At 44.2% G+C, this 15,633-nt stretch overlaps 1 protein-coding gene across 2 annotated transcripts in view; it reads right to left on the reverse strand.

Annotated features, from left to right (window-relative positions):
• The window catches only part of Selenoi (selenoprotein I), a 47,657-nt gene that overhangs the window by 8,703 nt on the left and 23,321 nt on the right, over nt 1-15,633 (reverse strand). The window contains exons 5-8 of one of the 2 annotated variants that reach the window (XM_003472860.5): nt 13,309-13,571; nt 12,106-12,214; nt 3,850-3,898; nt 901-1,081 (exon numbers count right to left, since the gene is read on the reverse strand). In XM_003472860.5, the coding sequence (XP_003472908.4) occupies nt 901-1,081; nt 3,850-3,898; nt 12,106-12,214; nt 13,309-13,571 (602 nt within the window). Of the gene's footprint in view, nt 1-900; nt 1,082-3,849; nt 3,899-12,105; nt 12,215-13,308; nt 13,572-15,633 lie in introns of those variants that run through there. The other variant, XM_063231229.1, reaches the window with a different exon arrangement.

The following is a 15,633-nucleotide window of genomic DNA, read 5'->3' on the forward strand; positions in this document are numbered from 1 at the left end:
ACAGCACAGAAATTAATTTTTTAAAAATATATTTGAGCTGAGCATGGTGGCACATGCCTGTAATCCCAGCCCTCAGAAGACCAAGCAGGAGAATCACGGACAGCCTACACTACTTAGACAAGGAGAGTTGTATTTATTACAAAGCTTCTACTCCATATTATTAACCCTAAATCCAGAGGCTATGTTTTTCTCTAATATCCCTTTCAAGTTGGACACGACAGCACATGCCAGCTATCCCCACTATTCTGGAGGCTGTGGCAGGAAGGTTCCAGGCTGAGACTGGTCTGGCCAATTTAGCAGTGACAGGTATGCCTGAGGCCCTGGATTCAGTCCCCAGTACCACAATCAAGGTTCCCCGAGGAAATCATTAGGTCCACAGTCATCCTAAGCACACCGTTAACAGTATTATTCAGAGGCAAAGCTAAACTATCCATGACTTCCTCCTCAGGTCACCAGGCATATTTAAGAATGCACAGTTTCTTCACAGCAGGCTGGTTTCAGAGGACAAAATGAAGTAATTCTCATGTGGCTGGGAGGGTAGCTCAGTTGTACTTTTCTGTGTCTAGAGGACCAGGGTTCAATTCCCACAACCACAAAAATAAAAGTTAATAAAAATAAGTCTCGGGGCTGGGGATTTAGCTCAGCGGCATAAGCGCCTGCCTTGCAAGCAGGGAGTCGTGAGTTCGATCCCCGGTACCGATAAAAAGGAAAAAGACAAAAAAAAAAAAAAAAAAAAAAAAAGTCTCAGTATGTTCTGCCTTTGAGGTTATTAAATTTTCTTTCAAATTTGTGATATAAAACTCCTTCAAGCCTCCTTATTCTAGTACTTTAAGAATTCTCAAATTATCCAACTGCCATATATCCCTAATATAGATGATTGTTTTAAAGAAAAAAACTTACTGTGATATTGGAAAAGGCTGTTCCAACCATAAAGTAGAATATTCTAGGATGTATCTCTAAAATATCTGAAGGTGACCAGAGGATCCAGGCTGTAGACAAAATGAAGAGCAAACATGGAGAAAAGAGGGGAACCATAACTTCATAGACTGAACTGTGTTTCAGGGTGTTATTTTTATAGCTTCTGAAAAAAAGAATCAAGCAATACAAAACCATTATTACACGTAACACTTGTAGTTTGTCATTTCCAAACTACTTGTACATTTGCTGATACTTACAGTAATCCTACGGCATAGACAGAACCAGTAACATCTTTTTGTGTGTTTGCTTTTGAGGCAGTGTCTTACTGTGTATTCCAAGCTGGCCTCAGACTCCCAGCAACCCTTTGTCAGCCTACCAAGTCCTGGGAGTACACGGCTGTGCCACCGTGCCCGGCAGAATCAACAGTGCTAACCCACTTTACAGGGAAGACAAGGGAAGATGAAGGATTCTCAACTGCATGACCTGCCACCGAGTCAGAACCAGGGTTAGAACTGAAAACTCCTGACCTCCGCCCACGCGTTCTCTTTACACCAAACTGCCAACTGTTGGGTGACGCTACGGCAGGCACAGTGGCACGCTCTGGAATCCCAGCACTCACAAATTCAAGGTCAGCCTGGACGACTGAGGGACTCAGCGAGGCTTTGTCCATGAAAACCAAAGGGGCTGAAGATACAGCTCAGTCCAAAGACCCTGCTTTCAGTCTCTAGGGCCTAAATAAATAAATACAACTATGCTTTTGCACTATGAAATGTCCCAGGAGGAGAAACAAAACAAACACGAAACATCCTCCCTCTGCCGCGGGCTGAGGTTCGGTCTGCAGCTGCCGAAGGGCTTGGAGTCAGGGGACCTTTCAGAGGTGGGACTCGCTGCAGGCCCCGGTCATCAGGACAGCTCCTCCCCAGGAGGACCTGGGACCCGGCTCCTTCCTCCCTCTCCTTGTTGCAGCCCAGCCATGCAGTGAGCTTCTGCACGCTACCTCAGCTCCCTGTACCACAGACTCAGAGGCCACGGGGCCAAGCGCTCAGGCCTTGAAACCTCCAAGGCTGGGAGAGAAAATAACCTTTGCTTTCACAAGCGAAGCAGGCCAGGTGTGGTGGCGCACACCTGTAATCCCAGCACTCGGGAGGCTGAGGCAGGGCAGTGCCGTGAGTTCGAGGCCAGCTTAGACCTAACTAAGTTCAAAGCCAGCCTAAACTACAGTGAGGCCTTCGTCATGAAGAACAGCAAAACCCAGCAACCTGTACCTCATGCTTCCACTTTGATTAAAAAAACAGTGATGCAGAACTTAGAGTAAGATGTACCACGAGAGACTGAAGGGAGGCTGCCAATAGCACACCCTGGTGTCTCTAAGTACACAAGAAGCGATCCTGTTTCCTGTTTTAAGTGCTGAAAAGTTCTGGAAACGGCGGTGATGGCGACCCGACACTGTGAATGTACTCAATACCACCGAGTCATGAACTGCAGTTAAGTTTGTAACTCATATATTTTACTGAACAAACAAGTGGAGCAAAGAAGATATCTAAGTCTGTGACTAGGGAATGACCAAGAAACCAGAGAGGACGTGATTTATATTTATAAACAATAACTCTCCATACATCTCTGTCTCAAACCAGTTACCCCCGCTAGCCCCCTTCTTAGCTCTATGAATTTGTCTGTTCCAGGCACTTCATACAGATGGAACCACACACCGTTTGTCCTTTTGTCCTGGCTTATTGTACTTAGCACGATGTTCTCTTATTTCTGTTTGATTTGGTTCTTCTACGGTTTCTTTCTCTTCAAGGGATGCACACTCGGGTACCGGCAACCAAACTCAGGACCTCACACTTGCCAGGCAGGTGCTGTGCCCTGCATTAAACCCCCAGCCGGGATACTCACATTTGGTTCAGACATTGCTGTCATGATTTGTTTCAGTTTTTTGCTGTTTAAGCACATTTGAAAGTGTCTTTTTAAAAAAAATTTATTTTTGTCTTTTTATTTTTTATCGGTACCAGGGATCGAACTCACGACTGCCTGCTTGCAAGGCAGGTGCTTATGCCGCTGAGCTAAACCTCCAGCCCCTTGAAAGTGTCATTTTAAAGTTATCAAGTAAATCTAATTTCTGTGATTTCCAGGGGGAAAAACAAAGTATTCTCATACCTTTGTTCATCTGCAAAGAGTCTCGATATGCTGCCCAACTAAAGCCTCACAATTATAAGATAAAGAGGAAATGACTCAATGTTTACAGCCTCCAGAGCTTTGAGCCTCTCTAAATGACTCTCAGCTCGAAAAGATGGCAGATTCCCAGAGCAGGCTGCCGGGGTGAGGTTCTCCGAGACAGATCTGAGCTCACGGATAAGCGGGAAGTACAAGAAAAGTGTTTCAACTGGAAGGCACGCTAGCGGAGAAAACAGCCAGCCGAATTATTAAACTAAGAAGGGGAAAGTCCACGCAGGATACCGAAATAATAAATTAGCTCAGCGGCAGGTGAGCAAAGTGGGGACACGTCCCCCCCAAGACAGGAATGCTACACACCTATCTCACAAAAGTCAGCAAAGGCACTGTGGTCCTAACCTGCAGGCATTCAGAAGTTTTATGCTCTTGTCAACTACATACAATCAATTTGTAGAACAGAATGGAAACACCAGGACTCAGCAGGAAAATACGGCCTCCTTAGAAGAGTGAGGAATTAGAACTGGTAAGCCCAAAACTGTAACAAGAGGCCTATCTGCCTCGGGTATGGCTGAACTGACTACATGAGCCATCACAAGTCCTCTAAATTATCCTAAACTCACTTTAGATTCAAAACACCAGCTTTAAGACCTTTTCAAAATGCCCAGCTGCCAAAAGGAGAACAGATCTATAAACTCAGTTAAATAACCATTGCTAACAATGTTCATATTTCTTGCCCAATTAAAAACACAAAGCACTTACCTGTAAAAATTTAAGAAGCTCATTGGAAGAGTCACACATACTGCACAACCTAAAGGAGAGAATAAATTACCATGAAGCAGTCAGATGCTTACCTTATAACAAATCCACACAAAACACTCATCATCTTTAAACCCTGTAATTCTCATCTTCACCCTTATTTCTGTAATAAAACTGAACACATTCCTAAACAGCATCACAACTGTAAGAGGGGCAGTGTGACCACCACAGCTGAGGCTCGGGGAGACAGTCTGGACCTCAATTTTATTTGCACCATAGACTGGTCATGTGGTTTTTTGTTTTTTTGTCTTTTTCATTTTTATCGGTACCGGGGATCGAACTCACGACCGCCTGCTTGAAGGCAGGTGCTTATGCCGCTGAGCTAAATCCCCAGCCCCTGGTCATGTGGTTCTAGGCAAACCAACCTTTCAGTGCTTCAGTTTCCTCATTTACAAAACAGAGAGACAGGCAGTACCGAGCCCATGGGGTTCTGAGAGCTGACTAAATCACTACATGTGAAGACACCTGGAATACCACCTGCTATACAATAAATTGAAAAAAAAGCAAAAGCTCCTACAGATGCAACCTGTGCTTCCTGTTTATGCTAATTTTTGGCCTCCCTAGGAATTCCCAACCTCCCCCCTCTATCCTACCTATACGGATGGTCTTCCCAAGAACCTCATCACTGTTCTGCTGCCTTCTCTCCGGTCTTACTCCATTTATTTGTTTTAACTTAGCTTTCTTTCTTTCTGCCCCGTAACCTGTAGAAATTACATTCCTGAAACTTACCAAGTTTCCCGAATGATCAAGTCCAATACCCTTTCTCGTTTCTGACTCCTACATGATTCCTGTTTGATTAGCTGCTATCTGCAGTTCTCTCCTTCTCTGCTGTTGTAATTCCATCCTCCCAAAGTGCCTGCTAGGCCTCTAACCATAGTTCTGTGCCCTTTCTTGACAATTTGACCTCTTAGTATCCCTTACATTTTAAAAAATCTAGCTGAGTGCGGTGACACACACCTGTAATCCCGGCACTCTCAGAGGCTGAAGCAGGAGGATCAAAAGTCTGAGCCCAGCCTGGGCAATTTATTTAGTGAGACCTAACTCAAAATTAAAAGATGTCAGGATACGGGGTGGGGCTGGGGCTGGAGCTCAGTGCAAAGACTTGGGTTCAATCACCAGTACAGAATCTCTGATTCCATGATCTACAGAGATGCTAATTCCCTCATTCTTTTTCTATAAACTATAAAGCAAGGCATCTCACAAGTTTCTGAACATTTCATTTGTATGCTTCAGTCATGGCACAATCTGTCTATTCCAGACTCTTTCCTGGTGACTTTATTGGTTTGAAAGTCAACGTAACTATATAATCATAAAGATCAAAGGTAAAAAACATTGCTTTAAAACGATTCCTAAAACAGTTGGCTAAGAACAGTTTTTCAAAAAAGACTAGAATCCAGCAGAAATCTTTTCTCAAAAGATGAATTACTTGGTTACTTCCAAGCCCAACTGAAATAGTTTGTCAAATTAGATTACCTTAGAAAGAAGACTATACTATGCTTAATAGCCCCGAATTTTAGCAATTTACACTATGGTAAGCTGAGATGCACTGAAGGGGAGCCAAGGCTAAATGAATTAACCCAGCATTTCTTGAGGCTCTCAGGTGTCAGAAGCAAGCTGGGACAAACTAGCAGATAATTTGCTACCAAGATTACTTCTAGTTTAAAAAGTCTTTTTAAAAAACAAAAAAAAAAATTTTTTTTTTGAGGTCCTGGGAATCCAATCTAGGGCCTCACAGCATACTAAGTAAGCGCTTTACCACTGAGCTACAACTCCTTTTTATTTTAGAAAGAGTTTTATTAAGTTGCCTAGCTGGCCCTAAATTTATAATCCTCCTGCCTCTAGAGAACCTGGGCTCTCTACAGTATGCCAAAGAAAAAAGACTGCATCTTCTATTTCTTCTCTAAATAGTACTTCGTGTACTTTCTGTAAAGAGTATTTGTTAATTTAAATATTTATCTATTAAACTCAACATTTAAGAATATGTTATAGAATATATATGTACACATGGCAATGTATATGCTTATTTTTCAAACTGCCATTAATTAAAAGCCCAAACTTCACTATATTAAAAAAAAAACTTAAGTTAAAAAAAAAGCCACTTTTTTAAAGGATCAAAGTGCAATGAGTTACCATCTGAAGTTAAGGCAGTCATAAAAATATTCTGGTTCCTCATATTTCTACCTTATTAAACAGAAACTTCAATTGAAACCCTCAACACAAAAGCTGAACAGAGAACACTATGCTGATGAAACTAAGCACACAAGCGCTTTGCAGGTGTCTGGTAGAAATTCAGAGTCCTACAGCTCCGCAGGGGGTTACAGGGATGTCCAGCAATGCTGCCTGCATTTATCCTTAACTAGCAATTCTGCTTCTAGGAACCTCTTCCACAATACCCTGGAAAAAATATGAAAAGACATCTGTGCAGGACTCTTCACTGTAGCAATCTGTACAACAGCAGACTGGAAAGAATCCAGACGCCTATGAATAGAGGGCCGGTTCACAAGCTGTCGTAGGCGGTCCCCGCCGTCCACACAATCAGCGGCCAGCAGGTGGAAGGCGGATGAGGAAGACCCGCTTGCAGCACTGTGCAATGAGCACTCTGATACACTAGGCAGGGGCATCAGCAAGGGAACTACACACAGAACGCCGTCATTATCATGACAAAGGGTGACAACGTTCACTACTTACAATTAAAGAGTGAAAAGACAAGCCATAAAATGATGAAGTAAAACTGGCTGCCTATGAAAAAGGAGGAGGAGCAGGGATAGAAGTCACGCGTCTTTGACTACACGGCCTTAGAAATTCGACATTACTCGTATTTCGCACAATTACTTAAAAAAAAATTGTATGTCAAAAATTCTACCTGAGAAGGGGCCAAGAGTCAGAAGAAGCAGGGACGGATGGGAGGGACAGGGGATAAAAAAAATGAAGATGTGTAAGTTATGTACCAACCCCACAGGATAAACCTAATAAAAATAAAGAATTATGGACATATTCACAACTTAGGACAAAATCTCAAGAATTTAAATAACCTGCCTGGACATCTCTAGTGGGATAACTGTAAGGGCAAATAACACTGAGGAAGCCAAAGCCTCACACTAGTTTTAATCCTATTTTTGCTGATTTGGTACAATATTCTGGGACTGCTGTGGGTGCTTCGAAGGATGAAGCAAAGAGTAATTATTTTGTGTGACTGAACACCAAGATTTTTGTCACAGTTTAAAAGGAGATACTAAACGTAACATGGAAGAGAGTAAGCAAAAATCTGCAGGATCAAATTTTATTTGGAAATTTCCCACACGACTAACCACCAAACGAGTCCTCCAGCTATCCACGCAACAGAGCACGAAGCCACGATCACCGCTGACTGAATACGGCCGGGAAGGTGAAGAACAGACACCAGCTCTAACAGGTCCACCATACCCGAACCTTCTGACGCCATGACCTCAGAGACAGCGGGTCCTGCGTGCCTCCTGATGGACGCCGCTGCAACTACCACGACCGAACAAGCCACTGTCCCCGCCACACCCCCAGAGAAACCTGTGTCCAGCCACGTCCATGGCTGTGATTACTATCTTACAGGAAAGTGAGGGGCAGAAAATGTTAAACAAAGTAACAAGCATTCAACCAGGAAAACGCAGAATGTAAGAATGCCACAAATGACCGAGGTTCTTCAACTAAGAAATTACAAGGCCAAAAAGGAAAATGTTATGTACCAAAAGAGATTTAAACAATGTACCAATCAAAGGCAATGTATAGATCCTACTTGGTGGCTATACAAAATAAACCACTCATAACAGACATCTGAGAGAATTACAGAAATCCGAACACTGTCTACATATATGATAATATAACTCTTATTAGTTCCTTCGGCATTAAGAAAGACAGGGCACAGCAAGGCAGCTGCAGGAATAAGTGTGACCTGTTAAGTACAAAACGCCACACACATGTGCAGAGCAGGGCCAAAGCCCCAGGACGTGGGCTCTAGACACAAACTCACGATGTATGGAATGAGCACACACACTGCCGACAGTGGCTTTCTTCACGAGAGCCTGCCGCATATTCTCTAATTTAATTTTCTCCTATTACTCTTTATTTTGCTCACCCTGCCCTTGCTCTGCAGAGCCAGTTTCTCCCTTACCCTTCACTTTTAACTTTTCCTACCTCAAATCAAGTGAAACCTTGCCACCATTTTTGCTTATTTTATTCAATTCTTTGCTCAAAAAAGAAAGAAGCTAGAAACCACCTCCAGAAAAAAGACTCCAGCACCTCGAAACCCATTAACAGTATAACAGTATTGCAAATGTGTTTTTAAAACAAATCCAGTTCTAGTACTGGAGCTCAGTGGAACAGCACCTGCCTATCACAGGTGAGGCCCTGGGTTAAATCCCTATCACCACAAAAAACTATCATTTAGCGATACTCCAGAGGTATTTAGGGATGAAATGATATCTGAAATTTGCTTTTAAATAATTTAAAGGGAAAAGGATGTCTGTTGATGGTGGCACAAAGAAGCAGGGGAATTCTTACAAATAATTACTAAAAACTAGACAAAGATATTAAAAATGACGACTTGAGCATACTAGAAAAATCAAAAGCAGGCAGAACCTGAGAAGGATCCATCCTGGGATCACTAAGGAACTGCTTTGGAGGCCTGTCCGTCTTATACTTCAGGTAGTGGAAAACCTCAGCCTTCCTTACCAGCTTTTGGAGACAGATCATTGGAATTTAGAGCAACAAAGGTACTGCAAATGGGGACAGAGGTCATTTTAAAGAGATGCAAAAGGGCTGATACAATCTGAGTATCAACTTTGCCCCAACCCATGGCGGACTGCTAAACTAAGTAAGCAAATAGGAGACCTGAAGAACACAATGAAATCGGTGGAAATGAGAGGAGATGCTCTCCTCTGAAAGACAGAGGCAGTCAGTGAGACCTGTGGTCTGCGGAGCCCTCTCGCTCTGGCCGGGGAGGAAACCCAGGGAAGACACACGCCAGGCACGCGCTCTGCCACACAGCTACGCCCCAGCTTGCCGTGCCCTTCGTGTCACTAAGCCCAAGACTCAGTGGGGTCCGAAGAGGAAGCACCTTTGCTTGCTGAAACATCGGAGGACAGAACACAGCGGCTGGCAGACCAGCCAGGATTCAGGACAGGAACCCAGAAGCAAGAAAAGCAGACAGGTGAACACCAAAATCTCAGGATCAACTCCGCCTCTTTGGCTGATGGCTAGACTACAGAAACACAGAAGCCAGCCTAGAAACGGCAGCCGGCCAGGCACAGCAGGGCACGCTAACAATCCTAGCTGCTCAGGAAGCCAAGCCGGGGGTAGCAAGTTTGGGGCCAGTCTGGAAAATCAGCAAAACTGTGTCTCAGCACAAAAAATAAAAGGGGCTGGCGATGTAGCGCAGGGGTAGAGCACTTCCCTCACACATGGGTGAGCTCGATCTCTAGTGCCAGAGAGTGTGTGTGTGGCGGGAGGAAACAGGGACGGGCTGGGGGGCCTGAAAGCTGAAAGTAATTACATGTATCAGCTGCTATACACTGCGAGGTGACAGACTTCTTAGTCTGAATTCAAAGAAGTTAAATGCCTATTAGAACCAAAAAAAAAATTTTTTTCAGAAGTACAGAAGAGATTCTACAGTCTGTATAAATATTTTCTTTGACAACTGTCTCTTTCGCAAGGTGTTGGGGATCGCACCTTGGGCCTCACACGCGCTAGGCAAGCACCCTGCCACTGAGCTGCACCCCAGCATGCAGTGACAATGTGTATTTCAACAACAACAAAATTGCTAGATACATAAAAAACAGGAGGGGACAGCAACCATTGGACACTGCTGGATCCGACAGACTAAAAAGCAGGAATTTCCAACAGATTCGAAGCACTAAAGGAAAATACGGTGGTAATGAGTGGAGACTGTGACCACAGAAAAGGGAAATAAAAGCAGAACTACGTGGGAATTAGAAGAGCTGAGAAGCAGGAAACCTAACTGACAGTTTTAGCAGACAGGCTCAGCACCACACTGCCCATGGCAGAAGACAGCAAGCGATGGACCAGTGCACTCAAAGACACACGAACAGAAATCATCTAACACAAAGAATAAATTAAAAATAAGAGTTGCTGGGGATTTAGCTCAGTGGCATAAGCGCCTGCCTGGCAAGCATAAGGTCGTGAGTTCGAACCCAAGTACAGGAAAAAAAAGAGTAAAGGAAACCTTAATAAAGCCTCAGAAAATTACCCCCAGGACACAACAAGTAAATTTAACATATATATAAGAGGTCCTAGGGGGAAAACAGAGTAAAAGAGCCATGGCAGATCTGAAAAAATAAATGTGGCTGAAAATGTCCCACATGTGGTCAAAAAAGCTAACTTACAGCTTCAACACACCAACGTGCTCAGCCTGAACACACCATGGCCATATTTCTGGGGGCCAAAGACTTCAAAAGGAGAATCCTGAAAGCAGAATAGAATACTTTCTATACAGGTAACAAGGACATGAGCCGATTCAGAAGCCACGGATGTCACACAGAGGGACACATTCAAAAGGTGGGGGAAAGGCAGAATCAAGAGATGTCTCCCACATACATACGAAGAATCTACCATCCTAAAAAATCCCCTCAAACTTCTGGGGAAAAACACCAAACACTAAGTCAGACATACAGAAAGGAATGAAGTACAACAGGTTGTGCATGACAAGGTAACCCAGAGATCAGAGGGGAGAGCGGCTTGGAACAAGACCGCAGTGGCAGCGAGAACTGTGGAACCAAACGCTGATACACAGCGATCTAGTCCGTAAAAGCACAAGCACCACAAATATTGCAGGTGTTCAATTACTTTTCCTGACAAAAAGAAGGGGACGAGAGACTGAACCCTGCTTTCTACCCCGGCAGCCTGCCTGTTCCATCCAGACTGCAGCCCCACTCTTCCGCCTGCCCTCCCGGGAGGGCCCCGCCCACCAGGCAGCAGAGCATCAGCAGCAGGGGCCCAGTCACAGGCTCCGAGGCCCTCCCGGCCACCCCAGGGCCACCCTGCCTGGATACGGCACCGGGCAGGCTGCTTCGTTTCTTCATATAGAAACGAGTGGGTTTGTTTCTGATTTATTTTGGAGGTGAGAACTGGAATGAATGTGTAAGCCACGAAGAAAATTATGCATCTTATTAAAGAGTATGATTAACATTCAAAAACATGCTTGCGTAGCAGATATATTTTTACATTTTACCTTTAACAAATGAGTGTAAACTGTAGCAAGTCTACCATAGGACAAGCTATTAAAATCAAGATCCACTATACGGTAGTGGAAAAAAATAATCTTTTCAAGGTGAAGAACTAAGTTTACACAGATACCAAAAAAATGAGCTTTCACAGGGTATATGACAGGGTAGTTTCTAAAATGCACAGTCCTGACTCACAGGAAAAGGCCCAAAGCACCCCTTCTCTGAAAGCCAGGACACAGACCTTCAGCCTTCCAGAACGCAGGCACTGTGTGTGCCTCTACAGCTTTCCACAGTTTCCAAGGCTAACCCCACTGCATCACCAGGCTCACCGCCAGACAGAGACGGGGCTCTTCTTAGGCAGGCAATACTGCAGCAGCCTACACGTGTGTTTACTCTACAAAGTCCTTATGGTGTTACTCTGGTACCCACAAACCAGTAAACTAAATTCCTCTTTTTCTGTACCTCTTTCCAAACCTCTGACCCTGTGCTACACTCAGTGACCCCACAGACACCCACCTTAACTAAAATCAAAGGAAACAGCAGCCTATAAAGAACATTTACACTGAGTGGAAGGGGGCAGCGTCCGAGGGGGGAAGAGGCTTAACTTTTGAGTGGTCACACCCATCTCTGCATCTCTACTTCACACAACGCTCACACCTCACTAACACGTTCCCATGTTACACCAGTACAACTGCCCATCTAAATGTGGATTTCCAATATTCCAATATAGACTAAGTGAAACCGTTCCTTTCCACGGCCAGTGTGACCCATTTTGGTATTTCTGATTAGAAAAAGCTTGATGCTACACAAAAAAATCAAAGCAAAGAAACTTCATTTCCTTTAATGCTTAGGTTGAAATCTTATATAGTTGTAGGATTATTCTGCTTGCCAGAAGGCAGGGACAGCAGTGCTGTTCACTTGTTATAGTCAAACACGGGCTTTGATAATAAGTGACGGTTAAAACAGGCTTTGACACGGAGCTTCTTACCAATAATCATTGCAGTGAATAGGTCTCTATATAAGAAATTAAACAGGAAAGGTTCATACCAGGCCTCAACTCCCACAACCGCAGTCACTATGTAGACAAAAGAAAGAGTCTGGAAGGAAAACACAGACAAAAGCACACGGAGGCGTTAATAGCTGGAGAGACCAGGAGCCAGCAGAGCTTCACACAACATTACGGGCAGTCCAACAGTTTAGTAAACACAAGAGGTCTTCCTCACGTGTAGTATGTGGCAGGCCTGGCCTTTTTTGGTCAACAATGCTATAAAGTAACTGACTCGTATTGACCACTACTGGCTATTCTTTGGAGCACTTACAAGGTGCTGCATACACCGGTTAAGTCAGACGCTGATCCAGTTTGGCCACCCAACACCCTCCTTCAGCACGCACACTGCCGCTGAGAGCAGGGCACACATGGGCACACGCAACACCAGCGCACAGCAAGCCTGCTAATGTAGGAGAAAGCTTTCTACTCACTGAAATTTGGCAACGAAGACCAAACCCAACAATGTCATTATATATGTGACTAATCTTTTTAAACAAAACTCACAGTTCAAATCAATGAATCTTTTAATAACATTAGCAAATTGTTAAATTTTGGTGTAATAATGACATTTTGATTACATGTTTGGGGGTAGTTTGTTCTGTTTTGTTTTGTTTTGTTTTGTAAGACACGGTCTTGCTGTGAGGTGCAGGCTGGCCTTGAACTTGCTTATGTTGCCCAGGCTGGCCTCAAACAGCGACCCTCCTACATCAGCTCCCAAGTGCTAGTACTATAGGCGTGTAGCCCCACGCCCAGTGTTTTTAAGAGAAGCCCCTTTCGCTGAGAGAGATGCAGCAAAATATTTATCACATTTCCTTTAAAAGGACTAGAAAGGGTGAGGGAGTGTGGCTGTGACACCAGACTGGCCACATGCTGCCCACTGCCTTAAGGTCAGTAAGCAGGGTTCATCAGAGAATTTTTCTATCTATTTATAGAATTTTTCTATAAATTTATGTCTGTAGACATAAATTTATTTACCACAAGCCATTTTTATATGTTTGAAACTTTCTAGGAACGCATAAAATTTTTTAAAAATTTTTTGCTTATTTGTTTGAAAAGCACATGTCAGTGGTAACCAAAGAGACCAAGAAGGAGTGACATAAACTTTCCAAAACTATCACAATTTAACACAGAACACATACTTACCACCTGGCTAAGGTCATATCCCCACGGCAGGAAAAGAATTCCCGTGTTATACTTTTCCCAGTGGGACAGGGTGAAAGAGAACAAAACTACCCACAGCAGGAGATAAAGAACAAAAACACTGACACCAGTTGAACCTCGTCCAAAGATGGAGTACACAGTTACAACAAAGTAAACACATGACCAGCTATCCAGGCCATGGTCAAAAAGCTCCCCTAGCGGGGTGCTAGAATTGGTCCTCCGGGCTTGCTTTCCATCCACGCCATCTGCAATACAAGCACATCATGAGAAACGGTCAGCATCTGTATCAGCACGGTGGGAAAACAAATCAGTGCATCACAGAGCTGCTAGGGGTAGCCACCAGCCAATACTATAAAAACCGTATCTTTAATTCCCACAACGCAAATATTTTAGAAATAAAGATGTACAGTTTTTTAAAGTATAGTCTAAAACTCAAAATATTACAGCACACTGAAGGATGTCATTTTTAGATTGAAGAAATATTTAGCTGGACTCTGAATTCTTTCAGTTCTTCCGAACAGCCCAATGACGTTACTCTACTAATCATGAATTCTCAAACATTTATCAACTTTTCATCCCAACTTATCTAAGCGCTGTTTGCTGGGCCCAGGCCTATTTTATCCCATCCGTGTGAAATGAGTGACTGCTTCCATATTTCAACGTTGTCGAAAAATGTATCAGGAGGTGCTCGGCAAATAGAAAACATAAATTTATTCACCACGTGCCATGCACTACCACTGGCGCTGGACAAACACAAGAATCTTGGAATCAACTAGGTTTGTCCCCTCAGAGCGTTTATAACTGAGAAAGGGACAAAGATGGTAACAAAGGGCTGGTTGTGTCATGAATCATAAAACGCCGCCTGTAAGCCAAAGAGGGCTCCTTCGGGCTGACAATCCAGAGTGGCTTTAAGACAAGATGAAATCCGAGCGAGGCCATGAAGGACGAGCTGGATTTCAGTAGGTATGAGATAGACACGTCGCTGTTTCAGAGGCGGGAGTGCCACCAGTAACAAGCCCTGAGACGGAGACGTGTAACACACATTCGGAAAACACAGGGAGCGTCGTCTGACTAGGAGCCAGGTAAACGCAGCAATATACAAAAGCTAGGGAAGGGTCTGAGCCAGTTTAAAAGTGTTAGGAAGTCTAAAAACTACCGCTACTAAAAGCTGCACGAATGGGAGGCTGACAAGAGTGAATACCATGCTTTAAAAAAGATGCAGATGGCATCACAGCTAGACGGAGGCGCCACAGCAGGCCAAATCGGGGTGCAGTGGGCATGAAAAGCGGGGGACAGGCAAAATACTAAGGCAATAAAAATGAGAATTTTGCAGAAGAGATGAAAAGCCTAAAAGACCATCTGTGAAGGTTCTAGACCACATAACTAAGAGCACAGCAGTGTCCACGAAAGAGGTCAGAAGCAGCGGCGAGAGGGGCGAGGGGAAGGACCACCACTTCAGGTAGAGTGGCTGAGGCTGATGAGCTCCGCACACGGTCACGGCCAGCAGCTCAGCCCAAGAGCACTTACTAGCGGCACAGAGGATCAAAGAGGCGAGATACGAACTCGGGAATTATGAGAAGTAAGGATGTTAAGTACCAGGATCCACGGGATGAGGGAAAGAGGACACCACGGGGAAGGCATAGCAGGATAATGTAATTTAGGGGACCAAACAGACTTGTAACAAAACCTGGTTAAAAAGGAAGAAAGGGGGCTGCGTGTGTAGCTCAGTGGTAGCGAGCCCAGCACGCAGGAGGCCTTGGGTTCCATCCCAGGTGTGGGTGCAAAAGGATCCCGTAGCAGCCGTGTGCACCCTGCTCCCCAGGCTGTTATCCTCGTGCCTGGGTCTGTCTGGGGTGAAGACAGCCTTTCTAAACACAGTTGAAGGGATGCACGAAAGGAGAAATCCCAACACACCTGCTCAAACCCTGCGAATCTGTCGTACAGGGCTGGGAAATTTCCTGCCTTGTGTAGCTGAACTACCCCCCCCCCCCAGTCTTCTGCATTATTTGCGAGTTTAATACTTTCCTATTTTCACTGTGGCTCCTGTATACTACACTATATTAACATCATAAAATACATTTTAATTAGGTTTTGTAAGTTTTCTCAAGGAGCCCCTTCCAGCTTCACAAGTCTGATGTCCAGGAATGTCTCCGAATTTTTTTTCTCCAGAAAGCTAATTCTGGGTATATTCTATATATGTCTCAAAAGACAACTCCTATGACGCTCCCAGGACTTAGACCTGGGCTCACACACACTACTATTTCTGTACCAAAATGCATTAATAGTCACACCTTGTAAGATAAAAAT

Source organism: Cavia porcellus, unplaced genomic scaffold, assembly GCF_034190915.1.
Source record: "Cavia porcellus strain 051 isolate PalLab524CR breed Dunkin Hartley unplaced genomic scaffold, mCavPor4.1 scaffold_1, whole genome shotgun sequence".
In the NCBI taxonomy this organism is placed as follows: domain Eukaryota; kingdom Metazoa; phylum Chordata; class Mammalia; order Rodentia; family Caviidae; genus Cavia; species Cavia porcellus.